The sequence below is a fragment of the Taudactylus pleione genome, unplaced genomic scaffold, assembly GCF_031769625.1.
Source record: "Taudactylus pleione unplaced genomic scaffold, aTauple2 ptg000229l, whole genome shotgun sequence".
NCBI lineage: Eukaryota > Metazoa > Chordata > Amphibia > Anura > Myobatrachidae > Taudactylus > Taudactylus pleione.
The window spans coordinates 867,195-892,894 of record NW_028284631.1 but is presented as its reverse complement, the minus strand read 5'-3'; the positions used below and the strand labels follow the sequence as shown (position 1 = coordinate 892,894).

The window sequence follows — 25,700 nt, the reverse complement described above, 5'->3', positions numbered from 1 at the left end:
TGGCGTAGTTTGGGAAAACCTGGGCTATGCCTGGAACTTGGCAGGCCAGTGCTGTGTGCAGCCTCACACGCGGGGACAATAATAGACAGCAGGGAATGATGAAAGCCGCCATGATACTATAGCGCTGTCTCTGGGAAAGCGGCGTCCATCATTTCACCAACCAGCAAAGTTCAACAACTTCAAGTGAAAGTACTGCGGCTCCGCTCCGAAAAGGGACAGGAAGATGACGCTCTCCCGACGTGTGCTGCAACTCTATGCTTAGTATTTCCGCTTCCGGAAGCCAGGAAGTAAACCTTCCAAGCGAACAGTCTATCATGGCGACAGGCGGCACTGATACCCGAGCAGGTGATGCGGAGGAAGACGCGTCTCAGCTGCTGTTCCCGAAAGGTGAGATCCTGGGGGTGAGGAGAGGAGTGACCGGGGAGGAGATGTGGGGGGACAGGCAGAGGGCCGTGAATAGAGGCACCCACCGGGCAGGTTACAGATACGGGGCAGGAGGAAGACCCAACATCATCAGGGATATAATATCGCCTGGGACCTTCTATATGATGTAGTCAGCACATCAGTAACACACATACGGTGATATATCATATAGTGTATGTATGTGATGTAGTCAGCACACCAGTAACACACACATGGTGATATAGTGTATGTATGTGATGTCATCAGCACATCAGTAATACGGTGATATAGTGTATGTATGTGATGTCATCAGCACATCAGTAATACGGTGATATAGCATATAGTGTATGTATGTGATGTAGTCAGAACACCAGTAACACACACACAGTGATATAGCATATAGTGTATGTATGTGATGTAGTCAGCACATCAGTAATACGGTAATATAGCATATAGTGTATGTATGTGATGTAGTCAGCACACCAGTAACACACATACGGTGATATAGCATATAGTGTATGTATATGATGTAGTCAGCACACCAGTAACACAAATACGGTGATATAGCATATAGTGTATGTATGTGATGTAGTCAGCACACCAGTAATACGGTGATATAGCATATAGTGTATGTATGTGATGTAGTCAGCACACCAGTAACACACACATGGTGATATAGCATATAGTGTATGTATGTGATGTAGTCAGCACACCAGTAACACACACACGGTGATACAGCATATAGTGTATGTATGTGATGTAGTCAGCACACCAGTAACACACACTGTGATATAGCATATAGAGTATGTATGTGATGTAGTCGGAACACCAGTAACACACTATGATATAGCATATAGTGTGTATGTATTTGTGAATTATTGCATACAACAGATTTAATTAATATATCAGATGTAATTTCATCAGACTATCACACATCCCTAATAGTGTTTGCATAATGTTGAAAGTATAGCTAAGATATTAGTAAAAGGACATTAATGAAGATGGCCACTTCATTGTTCTAACCTGTCATTCCCTCAGTGGTGATGTGATAGCAGAAACAGTAAGGGACCGAGGATATTGTACTGAGCATAGCGGTGTTCCAAAGCCCTTCTGTTCACTACATTTTGTTATGTGTGTCATGGTCATCACATTATGCTTTATATCAGTCTTTCCCAGATTCCACCATTACAGTCCAGGTTTTAAGGATACCCATTCTTGCGTTCAGATGGTTAAATCAAATTGGCTAAGGTACTAATAAGTTACCTGTGCTCAAGCATGGATATCCTTAAAACCTAAACTGTAATGGTGGAGTTTGGGAGCCTCTACTCTATATCTTAATAACATTCTTTAAAATAAAAACCGGTATAAAATGATTTGTCGTCTTACAGGTAACAAGAGTGATATATGTAAAAACAAAATATAAGCAAACCTAATTTAAGAGAGTAGCTGTAACGGTTGTAATTGTAGAATTGAAGATGAAAGAGTTTTGTGTTTTGCACAGAGTTTGAAAGTGCAGAGACCCTGCTGAATTCTGAAGTGCACATGTTACTGGAGCATAGGAAACAGCAGAATGAGAGTGCAGAGGAGGAACAGGAGTTGTCTGAAGTCTTTATAAAAACTCTAAGGTACACAGCAAGGTTCAGCCGATTCAAGAACAGAGAAACAATCGCCAGTGTCCGAAGGTACTTTGCATTACTCCTGTGAATAGAACAAAAATCAGTCTTGTTTGCATTGTAAATCATGAAGTTACGTCACATGGGATGTAGTTAGGCTACCAGAGTCTTGTTACATCTCCCATATTACTATTAAGAAACTGGGTTAAATAAACATGCCAAACAAATCAGCTGGTTATGAAATGTTTGTCTGAGATGCTTTGACCAGCCATGAGTGGAATAACTTACTTCCGGAGAGCTCTGCACATACTCGGGTTAGGTTCCGGACCACCGGCGTAAAGCGAATATTGCTGGAAGTGAAACACTGCCCTTTTTTTCAATTGTAGATGCCGCCACATACATACCATGATCACCAAATGTAATATTTTTTTCATTTGTCATTTAAAGTAAGAGGCTTGCGTCATTGTAAAAAAGTACTGTTAATATATGGCGCCCTTCTCTGGCATCCTGTTCGGCATGTCGGGCCAGAAAAAGAGAAAAACTGATCAATTGCAAGAAATAATGAGCATTGATATATATATATTTGAACGCGGCCATACTAGCGGAATGCTGAAAAGTGGGATCGTTGTGTACTTGCGCAGCCGGGACTAGAGTGATGTAGTGAGGCAGTCACTCATTTACAGAATATAAAATTGTCTTTTTTACCGGTAAATCAGCCCATTAGCAATAATGACATTAGAATTAGATCCCCGTCCCAATAAGTTTACAACCTAATTATTTTTTACCTTTTCTCGTATTAGAACGGGTTTATAAATAGTATTGTTAAACTTAAATAAAATGATGATATAATAAATACTGTAACTGTGTACAGCAGTAGTAACACTCTTCTTCCATTGTGCAGCTTGTTGTTACAGAAGAAGCTGCACAGGTTTGAGCTGGCCTGTTTAGCCAATTTGTGTCCGGAAACAGCAGATGAGGCAAAAGCTCTGATCCCAAGGTATGTGAATTGTCTGCTTTGTTTTCCAACATCTGTTTCATCCTGACCACATCTGAATCCCCGTCCCTGCTAGTCAGGAGGTGCTCACCCTGACAAGCACTTTCCTGTACTCCAATAGACTTGCAGCTTGAACGGTCCTAAGCTTCTCTGCTTCAGCCAATATCCTTGCACAGTCATTTACAATTGATTTGGGAGGAGGGAAAGTCAGGGTCACAGAAGGCAAGAATGTTTCTAGCAGCAGTGTTCATGCTAGGGCAGGCAGTGGGGAGGGCATCTGTCAGAAAAGGGCACTTCAGCGCACGCCTGAAAAAAGGGCATGGCCATTCAGAAGAGGGGGTGTCCTTGAGATGTGCCCCTTTTTTCATCACTGTAGAAGGGGCATGCCAAGCACTCGTGGAGATGCTGTGCTGCCCTCAAGCTCTCCCTACAGTGTGAATAGAGGCACCCAAATGGGACGCTGTGGCCCTCGGTTAGGGACATCGGTTTTAATGGGGCACCGCCATAAGGGCAAAGAGCATTTCAGTGCTTTTATATCAGGCAGGGTGCTGCACCCTGCTAAAACAGCCTAGCGGGAACACTAAGCTGACGTTTCCCCCTCTCATGCCCCGTTCTTGACTAACCGAATATTACTACTGATTGCAGTACAACCTCTAACATTGCTCCTTATATTTCTCCAGTGTTGAAGGACGCTTTGAAGAGGAGGAGCTCCAGCAAATTCTAGATGATATTCAGACAAAACGAAGCTTCCAGTATTGAAGACCTTTGTCCTCACTATTTGCATCCAAAGACTGTCTGTTTTACCCATGGTTCATGGTGCTCCTCGGCAGCTATCCTCATTCTATCCCCTACACATCAGAACGCCTGTTCTAGGGTTTGATTTTCTTACTTTACAGAAAAAAAAATATTTCTATGGTTAAGTAATTGTGTTTGTAAAGCTGAGTTATATCAGCATTTATGTATCTGTCATTGGAGTGTTGCCGTATCCGACATCACTTTTGCCATCTTTCCACTCATCTTATTTCACGAAAAAAGTACCAAGTTAGAGAAGTAATGTTTTTTTTTTTTTGTTTGTTTGTTTTTTTTTAAGTCGACATCTCGAACGCTTATGAGATGTGCACTAGTGATTTGTGATAGTCAATTTTTTAATATGTAATTTTATTAAAATATTTCAAATATGATGTAACATGCTTATTTATGACCTATAAAAATTACAATGCTGAGCTCCTGTTTGTAATGTATCTATAATGCATTGTGATTGGATCAGTAAAGATAATGAGAACCATAATGATGACACTGAGGTCAGTAGGCTACAATATCTAGCTAATGACAAACTGCATAATACTAGATAATGCGAAAAGAACAGTTTGTAATAATAAATGAGAATGCTTCAGGATCTTACCGAGAGCATATTTGTAGGATTTAGTTTGTCACGCCCCATGGAGGAACAAGCAAACCTTCTAGTCTTGCTACAGTGCAATCAAATAGCCATTTAGGCTGTCATAGAAACATTTATTGAAAGAGTTTGGTGTGTCTTCATTTTAAGAAGGAAGAGCTCCCTCAAGGGATAATACACCGTCCTCTGATAAACCGTACATGGAGAAAGGTCTGCTATGTACTAGGAAGGCTACTAAAGAAGAGGGTTATACTAGTGCATTAATTGGTATACCAACCATTTATTAACAAACTGTAACATTGATTTCTGGTGGTAAACGTGTACTCCACCATATACCTATTAAACCATTCCTTTAGGTTGGTGAGAGGAGGATCTCCAGCAAGGGGACATCACTGCCTCATGGGGTTTTTCAAGAGTTTCAGGAGTGATTTCTTGTAGGTTTTATGATCTGTATGTGCAACCATTTTTTATAATAGTGATTCAGTGAGTGGTGATCCCGGGACACTCCCACCAAATATGGAATAGGGCGATCATCCCAGCATCACACCACCAGCACATGCTAGGTACTCCCAGGAAACCCCTTGCACAGCTGGCTTGGAAATCTGGAAGTACCTCGGCATCTCTCAATCACCAAGGAGCTAGACTGGTTCATTTAACAAATCTTCTATTAGTGAAAGTCAATAATTGGAAATGTAAATTCTCGCAGGCCTCTGAATTGCCAGGCGGCAATTCAAACAGGCATTTATAAATGTTGGAAAGTATGAGGATAATTTACTCAATGGCAGCTTTTCAAAGCCACTGATTATCTGTATTATTGCCTGCAGAATTTGAAACTATTAACGGCAAAACAAAACCTGGTGTTGCACTTAATAGTATTGCTGTTTAAAATTCTGCATGCAAAAAACACTAATTGTAGCAATTGAAAAGCCGCCATTTAGTAAATAAACACGCCATGTGTTTTGGATATTGCTCCAGGTCACTAATGCGAATAGTTTCTTACACAGGCCTGAAATCGAGCATGTCTTGTTCAGATAAATGTCTACTTTGAAAGCTATGACTGGGCCAGTGCAGAAATGAAACTCCTCTCCATGGGCTCAGAGAAATCACACACTCCTGTGTTACATCAGATCCCCAACATGTTTTAAGAGTACTTGGTTCTTGGCTTGGAGAAAATTGAATATTTTTTGCTTGCTGGAGATAGAAGCCCTTTTAAAGCGGGAGAGCATCAATGCTGGCTTGGAACTGCAGAATAGTGGAAGTTGTATTTGAAGTTTTTGTTTTCACCTATACAAAATATCTTGTGCCAATCTAAATCAAGCTTTTCCAGACTACATTCCTGACCAGAGATTGCAGACATATCTACTGGTAGAGATTACAATACATTTGATAGTATTATAATTTTTATATTAATTCCATCAATACTGGGACCATTGTATGACAACCAGATACCTAAAATTAATTGGATGCCAGTTGAAAAGAAAAGGTTGTAGATGGTTTGCGCCAAAGAGAAATGTCTGCTAGAGTTCTGGGATGTGCAGCTTCTAATACAGGACCTGACAAAGCAAAAGTGCTAAGGGAAGATGATCTGTGTGTGGGGGGAGTGGGGCTATTCTGTGCTAGGGCAGGAGGATGGTGCTGGGAAACGCAGGATGATGGCATTGGGGAGACCCAGAAGGGTGGTGCTGGAGAGACACATGGGGGGGATGGAGACAAACATAGAGGACGGTAGCACCACTGGGACTATTGGGAGAAGACTGGGGGGCAGTAATCTTCACAAAGGCAACAATTCTAATGAAACCATATTACTGATGCAAATGGTACCAAATGAGCAAATATATTTTACTAATATAAAATTGTTTGATATGGGAAAATCACATTTCTCTTTCATGCGATCTGGGGGACACTGGACCATGGGATTGCTTGTGGGGACCGAAGGAGCAAGCACTTAATTTAGGCTAGTATAACTTTTAGGGAGTAGCTCCTCCCATCTGAGCTTCTCCCAACTGCAATCCGTGGTCTTCAGGTATTTTTAAGTGCCCAGGGACGCTGGGCTGTTTTCTGCGGGCTGCTCTGCAGCCCTGTACTTTAGATTTGTTTTTCTTATATTTGTAAATGTTATTTTACTATTTCCCTAGTCTGCGATGTGTGCTTCACAAGATGAGGGGCACGCGTGACTGCAGGCACTTTAGGCTTCCTGGCGAGGCAAGGAGGAAAGCCTGGCTACACAGTGTTTTCCCCTTGTCATGGGAAGTTTACATGCGTTTGTGCCTGAAGCAGATGGAGACAGTACCAGGGGAGGAGCCGGCTGAACATCGCTATTCCGAGTCAGGCTTGGGTTTTCCAGTCTCAAAATCCAAACCGAGGCAAAACATCAATCCCGCGATGGATTCTTGCGGATTTTAGATTGTTTATAAGTCCCTCTCTGTGGTGATCAGCGCCATTTCCTTGCCTGAGTGTTGTGCTCCTTCCAGGGGGCTGTGATATCCGTCCAGGAGTTTGCAATGGGGGGCTGTGCTGTGCTGTGCTGTCCAGTCCGTAAAGGGGTGTGCTGTCTGGCCAGGGGCTGTTAAAAAAACAAAAAGCAAGTTAATAAGTAGATTTTTTTGTGCTGTACCCCAGTGTATCCATATAAGCACTGTGACGCTGCAGGCCGTACCCCAGTGTATGCTTCCGTACTGCAGTGTATTCATATAAGCACTGTGATGGTGCAGGCCTACCCCAGTGTATGCTTCCGTACTGCAGTGTATTCAAATAAGCACTGTGCCTATGCAGGCCGTACCCCAGTGTATTCATACAAGCCCTGTGACGGCCTTTCTAGTACTGTACTCGAAGAGGAGCCTCCTTTCACCATTTGTACACCCTCTGCAACTGGGGGGATGAGCAGTACATGTCATCATGCTGATGTAGAAATTAAGGAGGCTAGTGTGGAAGTGCACCAGGATGAGGGGAATATTTATTTAGCTGACACTGGTGCTGATGAGGATGTTGTTCATGAGGTTGTTTGTGTAAGTCAGGCCCATGATAAGATAAAGTCAATTGTCATGCCTGGGCATAAGATGAAAAAAATCAACCTCTTATGTGTGGAATTATTTCTAACCAACTCCGGACAACAATTGTGAAGCCATCTGTAGCGTTTGGAAAGCCACAGTGAGTAGAGGTAGGAACCTTAACCATCTAGGAACCTGTTACATCATTTGCAGGAAGTACATGGAATGTTTTTTTGAAAATCAAAAACTGGTGCTAAAAAAATAACAGCTCCCTACCCTCAGCTAGACCCCAGCACTTGCAATCTCCACTGCCAACACCTTCATTGTCAATATCCTCACTAATGATCAGAGGTAGTTCTGCATCCAGGATGAGGCTAGGTGACTCCTCATCCATGATTCCTCAGAAGAATCATTGAGCGCTAGGCCTGCTGCTGCTAGGGGTGGATCTTCATCTCAAGAAGACTACTGCTACTAGTAGTTTAAAAAAAAACAATTAACTGTTAAACAATCCTTTGATAGACCAGCTGTCACCCAGTTGCACAGCGGATCACTGACGCCATGATGGCTATGCTAGTATTAGATGGTGAAATAATAGAAATTGAGGATGATAGTGTGGAGGAAGTGCAAAAGTAGGATGAGGGAGATATTTGTGTCCTATCTGACACTAATGAGGATGTTGTTTATGTAAATCAACCACCAGTGGCAGCAGTTCTTGCTCGTGATAAAAAGAAAGATATTGTCATGCCTGGGAATAAGACCAGGAAAGCCACGTCTTGGGTGTGGAATTATTTTAACTAAAATCCTGACAACAGTTGTGATGGCATCTATACCATTTGTGAAGCCAAAGTTAGTAGAGGTAGGGACGTTAACCATCTAGGCACCTCCTCCCTGTAGCGAGTTCATGCAATTTTTTTTAACAAAATTATAATAATTTGTAAATTAATAACAAACAATCCAGTATCAGCTACCAGCAGTTTGGACCAGCACATGCAATCCCTCCACCAACACCCTCATCATCAACCTCCTCCTTAATGATTGGAGGTAATCCTTCCAAAAAATTGTTTTGTGTGGGCCCAAACAAACCAAGAACTTCAGCCACAAAAGTGTCAGTCCTTGTCTCTGCAGTGCTTCATTTGTTAAACTGTGCATGTCCTTTTTAATATCCCACATGAGTGGGTGGGAGGGCTCAAGGACAATTCCATCTTGCACGTCTGTTCTTTACATTTTGCACAATTTGGGGCATTGCCGGCTGACATTATTATAGTTTATTAAACTGCCATCCTGTCTGCCACTGCTGTGTGGCAATATTTCATAGATGTCCTATATTTTTTTAATCTGCCGTGCATTTGTGCCACTGCTCTGTCGCTTATTTTAGCCAGCCAGCTTGCTGCAGCCTTTGGCCTATATTGGTGAAAAGTAGTGAAAACAATATTGTGAGGTGGTTAAAATTGAGTGGAAATGCCTGAAAATTAGTTATTAACATTAATAACACTGTAGGAACAAAAACAGGCCCAAATTATGTGATTTTAGCTGCTTTTACAAAAAATTTGGGAAAAAAAATAGAGATCCAAAAACAAAAAAACGCAAGGGAGGCTTTGCCAACCAAATTCAGATGCAAAACACGAAGGAGATACAGATTGAAAACCAAAACAAGCCAAAAAATGGCCCGGCGCACATCTCTAGTAGTTTATTAGGTATACATTGACTGTTATTTTTAAAACCAGTTTGCTCCCAATATGGCTGATTCTCAGCACAGCAAGACACACCCACAGGCACGTTTCTATCTGTCCGTGGATGTCTGCTTACTATATTATTCTAATGCAGGAATCCGGCAGTGTGTACTAATGATTCGTGTGTCTGCTTGTGGAAGCCGATCCTGCCCACTTACGTCTGCAGCCGCCATTATTATCTGGACCTACACCAGCCATATGTTGGCTGAGAAAGATCCGGTTGAAGCAGACGTCCCAGCTCCATCCGTGCGTTGTGAATGAGCATGGAAGTCAGCTGATACGCCCATGACACTCCCATGGAGGAGAGGAGCTATGTGGGCATGTTATGAATAGATTGGTCCGTACACACTAGTGATCACCGTCTCTGTAGAATGCCTGATCCTGCGCATGCGCAGTATAGTGAAGTTGCGAGCTCCATGAGCATTGCGATTTTGTTATGCATATCAGAATCAGACCCAATGTACGCCTTGTTGGTCGTGCGCTCATTGTTTTTGTGTGTCTATAATGGGTGCATGATGTGCAGTACACATGGGCCCCAGGGCCACACCACACACCTAGCACCCATGCTCTTTAATGGCCACCACGCCATTAGAGAGGACGTTTCTGCAGCGTGAATAACATTGTGCTAAATGCACTCCATGTATTGGTAGAAGTGTTTTTTTAATGGTTTTAAAATGTTGAGAAACTATTATAGTTCAAAGTTAATATTGTTTGGTATCAATAGATAGAATGTAAAGATTGTGTAAGATTCACATTTTTATTTAGTCAGCAAGTATTATGAAAACAGGGTAATTTCTATAGATTGCGGTATAGCATGTCAGCATTCAGGATGTCAATTGTTTAAGAATGTTGACATGTCAGCATTCACAATTTCGACACTGACATGTCTAAAATGTCCAGTTCTGAATGTAGACAGTCCTATTTTAGCCTGACCCTAACCACAGCCTAGCCCTAATCCTAACAGCAGCCTAACACTAATCCTAGCCGCAGCCTAACCCTAATCCTAACAGCAGCCTAAGCAAACTAACCCTGATCCTAACCGCAGCCTAACCCTAATCCTAACCACAGCCTAAATTTAATCCTAGCCGCAGCCTAACCCTAACCGCAAACTAACCCTAATCCTAACCGCAGCCTAACCCTAATCCTAGCCGCAGCCTAGCCCTAATCCTAACCGCAGCCTAATCCTAGCCGTAGCCTAACCTTACGCCTAACTGCAGCCTGACCCTAATCCTAACCGCAGCCTAACCCTAATCCTAGCCACAGCCTAATCCTAACCGCAAACTAACCCTAATCCTAGCCGCAGCCTAACCCTAACCGCAAACTATCAATAATCCTAACCGCAGCCTAACCCTAATCCTAGCCGCAGCCTAATCCTAACCGCAAACTAATCCTAACCGCAACCTAATCCTAGCCGTAGCCTAACCCTAACCGCAAATTTACCCTAATCCTAGCCGCAGCCTAGCCCTAATTCTGCAATGCCTTCAAATAAGGTGCACAAGACAAGACAAGACAGAAATATTACTCCAGAAGAAACAAGCAGCTCACCTGGCAAGTTCTGATCCTGCTCAAAAAAATGTAAAACAATATAAAAGATGGGTTGAGCGCAAGTTTAGTCAAGTGACCACACTGATATGTAGTAAGAAATTTTTAATTAAAATACAGCAAGAAAAAATAATAAATCAATACAATAAACCACACAAATATAGTGAACAGTATAAGGTGAACAACGGACAATGATGAGAGCCGATTAAGAATGAAATGGGGCTATGACCCAGGTGTCTCTAATGTGTTCATACACAAAATAACTCTAAACGAATGTCCATTCCTAAATGACAATTTTCCTCTGTTTAACAGTGAGCTGTTTGATAAATGCACAAGGATGCACCTATTTAATTGGAGTGAGAAAGTCACCTGTATTTTGGCAATCCAGATATAGCACTGTATGCTAGAAGTCGATCCAGTACCTTGTAAACGCCGGGATCCGTTCCCGGCAGGGACATGGCGTTGTACGCGAGTAAGTCTGACTTGAGCAGTGTATTAGTGGCCGTGGCTTCCAAGCGGCTATGTGTGCATTTTTCTGGTGTTCAGGCTAAGTGATTTCCGTGCAGGGATGCGTCCTCTCCGGCAAGGTGGTAGTCGGGATATTGTGACCGGATGATGAAGTTAAAATGCTGTGATGAGCAGAGGCAATGGAGCAAGAAGTCCGTATTAGAATCAGTGTCCGATATAGTGTACTCCTTGACACGTTTCTCTGGGCTAGTGGTGTTCCTAGTTTCTTAACCCTAATCCTAACTGCATTTTAACCCTAATCCTAACTGCAGCCTATCCCTAATCCTAACCGCACCCTAACCCTAATTCTAACTGCAGCCTAATCCTAAATGCATCCTAACCCTAATCCTAACCACAGCCTAACTCTAATCCTAACTGCATCCTAACCCTAATCACAGCCTAACCCTAATGAAAACCACAGCCTAACCTTAATCCTAACTGCATCCTAACCCTAATCGCAGCCTAACCACAACCTAACCCTAATCCTAAACACAGCCTAACCCTAATCTAACCACAACCTAACCCTAACTGCAGCCTAACTGCAGCCTAACCCTAATTCTAACCGCAGCCTAACCCTAACCGCAGCCTAATCCTAACCACAGCCTAACCATAATCCTAACCCTAATTTCTTGTGTCAAAAGTGTGACTGTCAACATTAATTATGTTGGTACTATGTATGCAGGGGCATAACTAGACCTATGGGGGCTCCATAGCAAAATATTCTTGGGCCCCCCTCAGTCAGCGCCACCCCCCCCCCCCCTTCTCACTCCTCTCCTTGATTTACCTGCACAGTGGTCGCGCTGCGCAGGGCCAGCGCACCTCCTCTCCCGGACAGCTCCATATCTCCTCACTGACTAATGCTGGGAGGAGGTGGGCCCACCTCCCTCCCTGTATCAGTCAATGAGGACAACCAGAGCGGACTGGGAGGATGCGACCACGGAGGGGGGGTGTGTGACCACAGAGCAGGTAAGTCGAGGAGAGGGGAGTAAGGAGGGCACGGGGGAAGGGGGGGAGAGAGTGGAGGGGGAGGGTGCAGACCCATGCCTGGCACCATAGGTGCAGGGGGAGAGCCGGGCCTCGGGCCGGTCCGGGCCCCATAGTAACATACAAACCCTGCACCTACAGTAGTTACGCCACTGTATGTCTGTGTTGACATTGTGAATGGCGACCTTCTGAACATGTCTATATCCTGAATGTTGACATTCAGACCATGTGGACATTCTGGTGTTGATGTTCTGGTACATCGGCCTCTCTGTGACGTTATATGGCATATTTCAGAATATCTGAAGTTTGATTATTATCATGTTATCGCCACAGTGCGGCGATTAGAAATGAAGTATTGTTGGAAATACTCTGCAGCTCCTTATGCCTAAAGGCAGTCTGAGAAATAATACTGATCAGTATTGTATCTTTTTTGCAAGTTAAATGCAGGTACCAATTATCTCATGAGAATCCATATAATCATTAATTCTACTTCAGGGTCCATAGTCTCCACAGGAGACCTTGGGTGTAGGCATGTCTTCGTCCATTTTGCACCACACAGTTAAAAGTTTTCCTCCCAGGATGCACAGGGGCAACCTCTCCTATACGCCGCCCCCAGGCCAAGGCACCTTCAGTTTGAGTAGGTGCCCGGCCGTAGTCGGGTCACTGCACACAGGGGGCTGTCTTGCACAGCCCCTGAAGATCATCAAGAGCGGTCAGCATGGAAAGTCCAGCGGACGTCCGTGCTGCTGCTCCGATACCGCCAACCACCGGTACTGATCTGGGGAACTCGGCGGGCGCTTGGGGGTTCTAGCAGGAACCCCCGGGGTGCCCTGGACTGTGGCCGGAACGCAGGGGGAGCGACGCAAGGTAAGCAGGCGGCGTCTGCGGTAGGAGCCCGCTGAGATACAGTCCAATGTCCCCAGGGCTGGGGGCTCCCTGGGGATGGCAGTATAGTGGAGCCAGGCAGTGAGCCTGTGCTCACACTAGACCACCAGGGATGCGTGACTGGAGTGGTGCGGATCACGCTCCAGCATCTCGGGGGGTTAATTACTTGCCGGTGGGGGGTGCTTTCCCTGTTGAGCGCAGGAAAAGACCCCTTCTCCGCTGCTCTCAGCGCCTTTCCGCTGAGGTCTGGCGGGCTGAGGCAGCGATCCTCCTCCTGGGCCCGCCTCCTGTGTCTTCTCCGGCGGCCATTTTCTTTGTGCTTCAAGTGCGGAGCCTGGGTCCCCCCTGCATACCTCTCCTCCAGTAAGGTCGGTGTATGCAGAGCTTTTTCCTACCAGACTGTAGGTCTGGGTAGTTGAGGTTAGCGCAATTTTTGCAGGTAATTTTCTGCATTGGTGTGTGCCTTTATGCTAGCGCTGTCTGACTGTATTTCTACTGTCAGCCATTTTTACTGTCCCTGTATCTTTCACCCTTTCTCTGCCCTAACGGTGCCAGTACTGTCAGGGTGGGTATTTGCCTCACAGTTCATTGTTATTGTCTCTGTGTGGTGTTTAACTTGCGAAGATGTCAAGTGAGGATTCTGTGTCACTGGGTTCACCTCTCTTATTTTCTTGCTCCAGATGTAGAGCAGGTGTGGGGGAGGGGGCTGTACTGCAGGATGGCTTATGTACTGCATGACTGGACATTACTGCTGCTCCTGCTGTGCCCAGCATGTCACAAGAACCTCCCTGGGCTTGTTTGGCACAGGCATTGACTGCTCTGGTAGACTGGTTGTCAGCCCCCCTTGGGGTTCGTGCAACAGGCGGTAGTCCTGGCCCCGGTTCTCTGGGTTCCTGGACAGATGGTGGTGCGCAGTACCCCCCCCCCCCAGCAGACTATTTCCCAAGCGGAACCTGTCTGGGTGAACTCCCTATCCGCCACGTTGCAGAACCTAACGTATAGGTTACAGGAGTCACAGCTTCAGCCTGCTAAGAGACCGTTATTGTCACCCCCGATTACTCACTGTGATAAGGATGACATGTCAGATACTAGCGAACTTCTGGATTTGTCTGACACTGACAACCCACCCCCAGAGGTTGAGGTTAAGTCTAAAATATATATTCCAGGCCTCATATGGGCAATCCGTATGGCCATGGTAATTTTGGATGATAACCTTCCTTCGGATACGCCTACATATGCTTACTTTAAGGATGTTAAGGGTGCTGCTGCAGTTTTTCACCTATCTGGTCAGTTAGTAGAGTATTTAGAGGAGGCGTGAAAGTCTCCGGGAAAACGGTTCCAACCTCAAAAGCGTCTGGCCTATGCATACCCTTTTCACCAAACGGGAGTCTCCTCCTCAGGTGGATTCTCATGTGACGCGGTTAGTAAGGAGTGCGACATTACCTATGCCGTCCATGTTTTCCCCGACGGATGATACGGACCGTAAGCTCCCTCGCTGGAGGGGCCTCCAGACTGACTATGGCAGTCTGCTGGGTGGCTCGGGCCATGGAAAGTGCCCTGGAAGCATCTTTTTCAGAGGAGGCTACCAGTAAGCAGATAGTGCTAGTAATTCTGCTGCATATATTAATGAAGCGGCTCTGTATGTGAGCCTTCTGACTTCTAGGATCTCCGTGGCGGCAGTGTCCGCCCGGCACTCCTTGTGGTTCTGCTCTTGGAGGGCGGCTGCTGAATCCAAGAGGGGTTTGGAATGCTTGCCTTATAATGGTCAAGTCCTGTTTGGCCCGGATTTGGACAAAATTGTGGATATGCTGGCGGCAGCAAAGTCTGCATGTCTACCTTCAGCTCCAGCTCCATCTGGGGCTGGGACCTCGTCCTTTCGGCCCTATCGCCCACAGGGTAAGCCTAAGGTACAGTCTTTTCCAAGACCCTCAGGAAACAAGAAGGCTACCAAGCCCAAGAAACAGGTTTGGAGCACAAGGCATCCTGCCGCTAAGCGGGACGACAAACCCTCAGTCTGACGGGACGGGCCTCCCCTTGGGGGATCCCAAGGTGGGAGGCCGACTTCTGCATTACACCCAGTGCTGGTGTCCAACCACCATGGACACTTGGATAAGGGAAGTGGTCTCCCAGGGGTATGCCTTCTGCAGAAGGCCTCCTCATCAGTTCTTTACAGCCGACCTTCCTTCAAACCCAGAAAAGGCTCTGGCATTCAGGAGGTTGGTACAATCTATGCTACAGACAGGAGTCATAGTTTCTGTCTTTTTACCTCTCAGGGGGACAGGTTACTATTCCAAACTATTTCTGGTGCCGAAACCAAATGGTTCATTCCAGCCTATACTCAACCTAAAATCCCTAAACAAGTTTCTGGAGGTCCCTCGATTTCGAATGGAGACTCTGCGTTCCATTGTTTTAGCTATGGAACCTGGGGATTTTATGGTGTCCCTGGATAGTCGGGATGTCTACTTGCATATTCCTATTGCCAGGGCTCATCAATGTTACCTCAGATTTGCGGTACGGGACGACCATTACCAGTTTCAGGCTCTGCCGTTTGGTCATCCCACTGCACCTTGGGTCTTTACAAAGGTGATGGCAGTCATGGCGACTCACCTGCGGTTGCAGGGGGTTCGCCTGCTACACTATTTGGATGACCTTCTGCTGTTGGCAGGATCTCCGGAAGTGCTTCACAGCCATCTGCAACTAACAATATCAGTATTGCAGACTCACGGCTGGCTGGTGAACTGGAAGAAATCCTCCCTAACGCCTTCTCAGAGGATGGTTCATTTGGGGGCATTGTTGGACTCAGAGGATCTTCTTGACCGACGACAAGATATCCACGTTACAGTCCAAAATTCGCAAATTGCCTTCAGAGTCGCCGAGTGTCCCTTCACTCGGCAATGCGGTTGCTGGGTCCATGGTGTCGACATTCGACATGGTGGAGTATGCCCAGTTCCATTCCAGACCTCTGCAGATGCTGAGTCTCTCCAGATGGGACGGGTTTCCTTGTCGGATCAAGTCACAAATGATTGTGCTCTCTCTGGAGGCGCGCCTGTCGCTGACTTGGTGGCTACACAGGTCTCATCTCAACAGAGAACGCCCATTTTGGATCTCGGACTGGGTCCTTCTAACGACAGATGCCTGTCTGAGGGGCTGTGGCAGGTCCACACGTCTTTCAGGGACCATGGATGTCAGCAGAATTGTCCCTACCAATCAACATATTGGAACTTCGTTCAGTGTTCCGAGCGCTACAATAAGCCAGACTCATTCTGCACAGAAAGCCGGTGCAAATTCAGTCAGACAACGCAACCACGGTGGCTTACATAAACTGTCAAGGAGGAACCCGAAGTCAGGCGGCCCTGAGAGAGGTATCCCGCATTCTGACTTGGGCGGAAGGAAATATCCTAGCCATATCGGCAGTGCTCATTCCGGGAGTGTTCAACTGGGAAGCGGACTTCCTCAGTCGTCATGACGTGCATCCGGGAGAATGGTCTCTTCACCAGGACTTGTTTCAACTCCTAGTGGACAGATGGGGACTTCCAGAAATAGATCTCATGGCCTCCAGACACAACCACAAGCTGCGGGTGTACGGATCTCGAACAATGAATGCAGGGGCTCTCCTGATAGATGCTCTGTCAGTGAGGTGGTCCTTTCGTTTTGCGTTCCTGTTCCCTCCGTTCTCCCTTCTTCCACGTGTACTTCGAAAGTTCAAGCAAGAAGGGGGCAAGATTCTGCTGGTAGCTTCAGCGTGGCCCAGATGTCACTGGTACTCTGATCTTCAGAGTCTCTCCATCGACACTCTGTTGCTGTTGCCTCAACGTCCGGACCTGTTGTCTCAGGGTCCTTGCCTTTACCCGGACCAGGGTCATCTGTCTTTGACGGCATGGCTCTTGAGACATCCCTCTGAAGGTCTAGGGGTATCTCCAGCTGCGTGGTGAATACCATTATCATAGGGTGTGGCACACCTATTTTGAGTGGTGTCGCCCTCGGGGATACGATCCCCAGGTGTTTTGGATATCCAGGGTACTGGCTTTTCTGCAGGCGGGTTTAGATCAGGGCCTACGTCTTGCCTCGTTGAAGGTACATGTGTCTGCGCTGTCGGTATGGTTCCAGTGTAGAATTGCTCCTCTTCCTGATGTTCGCACCTTTCTGCAGGGGTCCTTTGGTTTCAGCCTCCCTTTGTGTCTCCGTGGGATTTGGCTGTGGTCCTTAGGGCTCTCCAAGGACCTTCATTTGAACCACTAGGCTTGGTGGATTTTAAATGGCTTACAGCAAAGTCTGTGTTTCTTCTGGCGATTGCTTCGGCCAGAAGGGTTTTAGATTTGGGGGCTCTCTCCTGTCATCCTCCCTTTCTGATTTTTCACCAGGAAAGGGCGGTGCTTCGGACTTGCCCTGGCTTTCTTCCTAAGGTGGTGTCTAGTTTCCACATTAATGAGGAAATTATAGTGCCGGCCTTTAACTCACCAGATCTTTCAGCAGGTGAGGCCTCATTGGATGTGGTCCGTGCTCTCCGGATTTACGTGGACCATACAAGTTCCCTTCGGAAGTCGGACTCCTTGTTTGTCCTCTACGGCTTCCATAAGAAGGGTTGGCCTGCCAACAAGCAGATATTGGCCAGGTGGATTCGCAGGGCGATCTCTGAGGCTTACACTCATGTGGGCATTCCAGTGCCGCCCTCTGTTATTGCTCATTCCACGAGGTCTGTGAGTCCGTCGTGGGCAGCTCACCGTGGCGCCTCAGCTGTTCAGCTTTGCAAGGCAGCCACGTGGTCTTCTGTTCATACCTTTGCAAGGTATTACGTTTTTGATACCTTTGTCTCTCAGGATGCTTCCTTTGGGCGGCAAATTCTCCTTTCAGCACAGGAGCGTCCCCACCCTTGAAGGGACTGCTTTGGCACATCCCCAAGGTCTCCTGTGGAGACTATGGACCTTGAAGTAGAAAATAAGAGATATGGTTAGAACTTACCTTTGTTATCTCTATTTCTACAAGGTCCATAGGATCCACAGGACTCTCACCCGGTCACACTTGTGCTTCAGATGGGTTTTGTTCTGGTTACAGTTTGTTTCCATCTCCTGCTTTGTGAGAGTGTGACTCTTGTGTGTTCCAGACTTTCTTCTCTCTGTTTCTCCTCCTCCGGCCTATCGCTTGCTACTAAAATTGAAGGTGGCCTGGGGGCTGGGTATAGGAGAGGGGGCACCTGTGCATCCTGGGAGGAAAACTTTTAACTGTGTGGTGCCCGATGGACGAAGTCATGCCTATACCCCAAGGTCTCCTGTGGATCCTATGGACCTCGTAGAAATAGAGATAACAAAGGTAAGTTCTTACCATATCTCTTATTACCAATTATAGCTACATATACACATATAAATCTATGTATTGATAATGAATGAATATACTTAATCTGCAAGAAATTCCCCGGATAGCTGCGCATTACAACTGCTGGGGCAGAAACCCGAAAGTAATGACATCACTGAGAGGAGCTGTCTCAGCAAGTCTACAATGGTACATTCCATAGAAATTAGGACCCAATGATCGGGGGGGATCATTACTAATTCTTATGCTATCATTGATACATCGCCCCCTAAGTAATGGAAATGCTCTGTACAGATTGGTGAATACAAACACTATCATGCCATTAATATAATTGCACATTTCTAGAGCAATAACAAACCTGCTATAGTCTGTGTATAAAGAAAGCTCCACATGTGTGACCAGGAGACATAGGGGCCTATTCATCAAACGATAAATGGCCCTGTAACTATACGGAAATGCAAGTTTCTGCATATTTAAGTTACTGGGCCATTCATCATCAGGGTTCTGATAGGACCTTCTTGGTATTCAGCAAACGCTGAAAACTGAAAGTTTTCAGAGTTTGCTGCCGAGAACAAGCTCCATCTTCAGACGGCACTTGTTCTCGGATCCCTGCTCCTTCCCATGGGAAGGAGTTTCAGCAATGTGAAGAGGGATCCATGCAGGTCCCTCCGCCGCCTCCTCACTACCTCCCCGGCGGCTTTGCACATGCGTGACCCGAGGTCACGCATGCGCAGCCGGTACGACGGGGAGCAGGTAAGTAACGTAGCTACATAAGTAGCTGTGATACTGACCAAGGGTACAGCTGCTTTTCGGAGCAATTATCCCCTCACCGGTGTCACGTTTCCACAGCTTTGAGTTGGATACTTAAGTTTCCCTCGCAGCGAGACCAATACTTCATCATCAGAGGTCATACGGCCTTCGATGATGAATAGGCCCCTTAGTGTTGTCATCAGCTCCTGTGGTAAATGATTTGCACATACTGGGGAACCATCATTTTTGTTCACAAATATACAGATTTTCTACATCAGCGGGTTTAGACTAACCTCAGCCAATATCATTTTCCACACAGGATGGCCAATTCACCCATATGTACAGCACTGCAGAGCTCTTGTGTCACCATATAAATAAAATATAATAATAATAGTAATACACAGACTTTCCTAGTAAACAAATTGCAGCACTTTGCCATATCAAGCTGAGGCCTATGTGACTTTCCCTCAAATCCCAGCATGGCCGACGCTGCCCACACAGGATAAGATTTTTGTTGTTCCTTCAATTCATACCTAAGTATATTTTATCTGGTCATTGATGCAAGTATTAGACTTTGGTAGAGGTTGATGTGGGTCAGATTACAAACACATACATCCCCAGAGTCCCCATGTTGGTAGGACAGCCTCGATTTTGGACTATTGATCAGGGCGTTCATCTGGATTTACAGTGTGATTGGGCGGTGTTACACTGCTGCACACCATGGAGGTAGGTGTCTTCACTGCGTGTGGTATAAAATCAATTAGCATTTATTTGTTTATGCCCAATGCAGGCAAGCTAACCCCCCCCTGCGCCCAGTGAGTGACCCGTCACACCTCATTCCTCTGTCAGGACCTTCCATACTGAGAGATATGTAAGTGGAGAAGTTATAGCAGAATGTAAAATATCACAGGAACAGAGGATTATTATGAGGCCCAATCCATTCTCACCGTTTTAAATATAATAGGTAAGAGCGTTATTTGTACAATAGTTATTAGATCAGGGCATCCCACACACCTGTAATACCCTCATATACCCCAGTGTATCACCATAATTGCCCTGTCACTAATTCCTGGAGACAGTTCAAGGGTTCTGATCATTTGTACCTGGACATTTTTGTTCATGGATCTGTGCCAGGCAGGGCCGGATTAAACCTTCGGGAGGCCTGGGGCATTTAACGCAATAATAGAGGCCCACAAAGGGGTGTGGCCAATAACTAATATTTATTAGTGGGAGAGGTCTGTGATCTACTCCTGTGCATGGCAGTTATGTGGGCGAGGGAGGTTATGGTAGGCATGGAGGGGTCATGTAGGTAGTGCAGTGTTTGGTATGAAGGGACCAAACAGCAGAGAGATAGTGTTTGGTAAGGAGGGATCAGGGCAGGGGCGGATTTGCCCTTACCCTAAGCGGGAAGAATCCTGGTGGGCCGATTAATGTGGGGTGGCTTGTCAACTGTGAGCCCCGCTCCCCGGATTGCGTCACCTGGCTGTCACTGTTTTTTAGCGTGACAGGCAACCAGACTGCCTGTCATAGCTAGTAGATCTCTCAGCTGCCCGCAGCCCGCCTCTATCACAAGAAGAGGCTTTACTTGTCTACAACCAAAAGTGAGCTGCGTCACACGTCACCAGCACCTTGGAGGAAGAGAGCCGCGGGTCTGTGGCTGGTGGGGTAAGTTACAGGGCCTCCATCAGCTGCTGCCTGCCAGTCTGATTGTCTACTCTCTACTCTGGGCCTGATTCAGAGCCGCTCGTAAGCGGCCGCTCGTTCGCTGAGCGATGTTCGCACAACTGCGCATGCGTATGGGTCTTAATGCACATGCGCAAACCAGTCATTATGGTCAGAAATCGAGCGCTCGCAAAACAGCGAGGGGCTGCTAATTTAATTGACAGAATGAGGCATTTGTGGGTGGTAACGGGAAGATGCTTGAAAACGGGGGAGTGGAGATCCGAACGCAGGCGTGCTAAACGGTAAAAAGGGCGTTTAGTGGGAGTGCATAATTACCAAAGGAGCGTCATCGCCCACGTCACTTGGTTGTCTTTTAGCCTGAACTGCTCGCAGTGATTGCGGTAGGAAAAACCTACCACAAGCACTGCGAGCAGTTCAGATGCCTTTCGATGTACCCGATTAATCTAATAAATACCAGAGATGACGTGTGATGCGAATGGCAAAGGGCGTCTTTACAAAATAGCGAGCGCATTTTTCGTTCGCTCGCTCAGACATAGAGGCGTCAACAAACTGCAATGAGCGAGCACTCAATATAAATAGCTGGCCCCTTTTTTGGAACGACCATCCGCAAATAGCGTCCGGCTCTGAATCAGGCCCTCTGTCCCCTCCCCAGGCAGTGAAGCTAAACTTTAACTTCACAGCCTGGGGAGGGGTCAGAGTGGAGAGGAGACAATCGCGGCTGGCTGTCTGGGAGACTCAGGCAGGTTTAGTTCATAACTTCATGGGAGGGGAAGCTGGAGTGGAAACAAACTGGGCTGGACTGGGCTGGCTGCCTGGGAGACAAACAAGTCTGAGTGTATTGCATCGGGACCTGCTGCAGGAAGGAATCTGGACATAAAAAAAAAAAGACTGGCTGATAGGGAGATGGAGATCCATCTGTCTCAAGGGGATGTTGGTGGGGGGGGGGGGTATTCTGTGCTAGTCTGGGGTGGGGGGAATTATAGTATGTCTGTCTGAGAGGGGGTGTTAATCTGTACTAAGGGGAGATGATCTCTCTGTGGGGAGGGGGCAATTTTGTGCTAAGGGGGTTGATGATCTATTTGAGGGGGAGGGGGGATCTGCTGTACTAGGGTAAGATGATCTTGAAGGTTGTTCCAGTGCTTATATATACATGGGTGGTTCAATAAACAAGACCTCTTATTGATTACATTTATTCAACTTGTACATATACGGATAATCAGGAGTACAGCCTTGGTACAGATTATTTTTCCACATACTTGTCTAAGCATTTGTTCTAACGGTACACCAAGGCATCTATCCCAGCATAGAAGAAATCTGTGTCAAGCCCCCGAAGTCAGTACATGACGGCTTGCTAAACTTCACCGCCTGTTGTGAATCACCTTTCACCCAGGGGCTTCTTCAATGGCCCAAAGAGATGGAAATAACTTGGTTCTAGGTCAGGGCGGTAGGGAGGATGGTCCAGTACTTCCCAATGGTAGCGCTGTAACAACTCACGCTTGCAGTTGACTGACTGTGGCCTGGCGTTATCGTGTTGCAACACGAAACCTGTTTGCAGCAACCCAGGTAGTTTTCAATGAATTGCTCTCTGCAACCGGCTCTATCTGTCACAATAGTGGACAACATGCACAGTATTGCCTTGGTGAGGAAATCAACAAGAAGCACGCCCCTTGTGGTTCCAAAATACGGTCACCATGACTCTTCCTTATTTAATAACATATGCTGTGGGTATGGTGATGTGTCTGTCACAGCCAATAATATGCACATTGAACATCCCATATATAGGTCAACATAACAGCATGGTTTTGTGGAGACAGAGGGCCTGATTCAGCAAGGATCGCAGCTGCTATTACGCACGCAATTGGCCGATTGTTTTGTACTGCACATGCGCACGCATCGCAGTGCGCATGCTCACACCAACTGCTGCAATCGGAACTGCAATCACATCGGCTACGCAGGCCCATCGCAGAGTGATTGACAGGAAGTGCTGTTTGTGGGTGGTGACGGGGAAGGGTGGTCGGGCAAAGGAAGACGTGCCAGTGGGTTTTAGTGCCGTTGCATGGGCGTGCATAAATTATCCACTGTGATACCATACGCAGCCTGAGGCCTCATAGCGTGCGCTGAAGTTAGCAATTCCTGAGTGAGGTCTGACCTGTCTTAACTGTGTGCACGGGTCCGATGTTACTCGATGTTACAGATTAATTCTCTATATTACCAATGTATACGGATGTGAGGGAAAGTGGGCGTCCTTATATTACTCTGCGATCGCAATGCGAATGCAAACATTTACATATTACCACTGATATTAGCAATTGCATAGCGTGCGTATTAGCAGAACAGTGATCCTTGCTGAATCAGGCTCAGAGTGTGGAAACACAATACTACATTTGCACAGGACACGCTATGCAGCGTGTGCCTTCTTGACTCGCATTTTGCGTGTCATCACCATATCCGCAGCATGTTATTACATAAGGGAGAGTCGTGGTGTCATTGATATGACGCTAACAGCAGAGATCCATTTAGAGGGCTGACTTGTGAATGTATCACTGTATCAGCTGCATTGCTAGTACTTAACACTGATAGGATAGAATAGGATTGTTATGTAACATTCTCTCATATAGTAGCAAATGAGTTATTAAATAGCTACAACAATGCAATGGCCTGCTTTTGAAATATAAAGAAAAAATAATTATTAATTACACTGTCCTGGTTAGAGTGAGATCAACTGTGTTATATTAGCAAAGGCATACGCACTGACACAGTTTCATTTATCTAATAGAAAACATTACTTCATATGAACCCTTGATTGCTACATTAAGGATACACTTATTGTAAATTCATGTACATAGGGATGTGTAACCTTATTAATCGCCAGGGATGGGTACGGGATGCCGGCGCTCGAGATCCTGGCGGTCAATCTCCAGACGCCGGCATCCCGGCAGGGTTAGGATACCGACACCTGTTGGTCGGTATCCTAACCCTTCCCCTCTCCCTACCCCTAACCCTTCCTCCCTATTGCATAAACCTAACCTCCCCGGTGACTAAACCTAACCCTCCACCTTAGTGCCTAACCCTCCCCCTAACCCCGCTACTTACCTTCGGGATGCCCGCGGCCAGGATTCTGACAAGTGTCAGGATTCCGGCACTGGCATTCTGACCGTCTGCATCCACAGTAGAATTTCATGTAATATATAGTCCTGCCCGCCGAATCAAGCTTTGTGATTGTACCACGTGGTGCAGAGTTAGGGGTCTATTCACTAAGAAAACAGAAGAAAAAGAACCCAGGCGCTAAGGAATGAGTAGATCCAACCAAATAGAGTGTAATAATTAGAATAAGTGATAATACTACTGCAGCTAACCTATATACAGGGGAGCTGATTCCCCCAGGAAGAGAAACAAAAACTAGCTAAGGAAAGCGCTGTAGCAGTATTATAAAATTTGTAAATGATTTAATAACAATAGCAAAAAATTGTTTAAAGTACAATATAAAAATAGTTAAAATATATTATAATAAATACCAGGAAAGGCACATGAGCTAAAAAAATAATGATATAGGATCTCATAAATAATTATTAAATCCAAATAAAACCTACAGCAATAATCTTGTGTGCACACAGATATTAGGCTAATAGGACCAAATAGTCAATGAGTGGAAACAGTGGTTGATGATAAGATACAAATGTATCAGAGTTCCAGTGCATTAGTAATATTAGTAGCAAAGCAAGGCAGGTTAGAATCATATGCAGACTACCCTAGTAGGCAATGATGAGGTTAAATGTCAGCAGATGTAGCAGCAAAGCATAGCAGTTAATGTTAAAGCTGCATACACACACAACGATTTTTTGAACGATTATCGTTAAACGTTTAACGATAATCGTTTTAAAAAATCGTTCACTTGCTGAGTCAAACGATGAACGATCATCGTTCATGCGCGTTCACGTTTGTAGTTCAGTCAGACATGTCAACTCAACGATTTTTATTAATGGCACGTACACACTGGGCGATTAAAGTGGACGACTGAACGATAACGATATCGTTATCGTGCAGTCGTCCACTTTATCGTCCATTTTTAACACAAAAACGATGAACGATAACGACGACGCGCTTTCCCGCGGGTCGTTCGTCATCATCGTTCATCGGGTTAACATGCAGGCCAACCTGACGATGTTATGGAATGGGGGAGAGAGCCCGGCGCTGAACGATATCGTTAATGATATCGTTCAGCGGGTGTGCTCAATGTCATGAACGACATTGAGCACACCCTGCCGGGGACACACTAGACGATATCGCTCAGGGAGCATATCGTCTAGTGTGTACGCACCATTAGTGTTAATAATGGAGCATGGCAGATCAAAGATGAACAAACAGAGGGAACTGATGGTGATCTGGAGTTAATTGCTCAACTTGTTAGTAAAGCACCTCTTAAATGCAATTGATAATCCACAATCCCTCAGTGGAGTAACATAACCGTCTATAGACCGGTGTCCTGGTCAGCCAAAAAAATATATATGTAGGTTATAAATCAACAATCGGCATCCTTTATTAATTGATACCTTACAGTGTTCTGCAACGTTCCAGCCGTTTTCCACCAAAAAGCGAGAGGGTAATAGACAGGTAGTATCCTGATGAATGGTACTGCTGTGCTGCAATATTCTCCGACAGGGCCAGTGTCAGTGCTGCTTCTTAGTATGTCACTTCTCCCGTGCCAGCCCGTCTCCAAGTGGAGTCTGTAGTGAAGACGACCTGCCGCTTGGTGGGTGATGCTGCCACGCTCCGGGTGTCTGTCTGTCCTCTGAGCCGCTAGTGTGGGGCCAGTGTGCACACGTGGGCTGTGTGTAGCCGGCGTCTCCTGGCAACTGGCTCCGGACGTCTGTCAGCCCTCTTAGCTGCTACCACGAGGCTAGCGTGCACTCGTGTACTGTG

At 46.1% G+C, this 25,700-nt stretch overlaps 2 protein-coding genes across 5 annotated transcripts in view; one reads left to right on the top strand and one right to left on the bottom strand.

Moving 5' to 3' along the window:
* The first annotated feature begins 209 nt into the window (after positions 1-209).
* On the top strand, positions 210-4,190 carry POLR2D (RNA polymerase II subunit D). Its single transcript, XM_088479189.1, has 4 exons — positions 210-387; positions 1,904-2,084; positions 2,917-3,012; positions 3,690-4,190. The coding sequence occupies exons 1-4, from the start codon at positions 255-257 to the stop codon at positions 3,766-3,768; spliced, it is 489 nt and encodes a 162-aa protein (XP_088335315.1). The 5' UTR covers positions 210-254; the 3' UTR covers positions 3,769-4,190.
* A 30-nt stretch (positions 4,191-4,220) lies between these two features.
* Positions 4,221-25,700, bottom strand: part of LOC148517008 (dysbindin-like) — a 43,859-nt gene continuing 22,379 nt past the window's right edge. The window contains exon 5 of one of the 4 annotated variants that reach the window (XM_088479186.1): positions 4,221-6,968. In XM_088479186.1, the coding sequence (XP_088335312.1) occupies positions 6,837-6,968 (132 nt within the window). In that variant the 3' untranslated portion in view covers positions 4,221-6,836. The remainder of the gene's footprint in view (positions 6,969-25,700) is intronic. The other 3 variants (XM_088479183.1, XM_088479185.1, XM_088479188.1) reach the window with 3 other exon arrangements.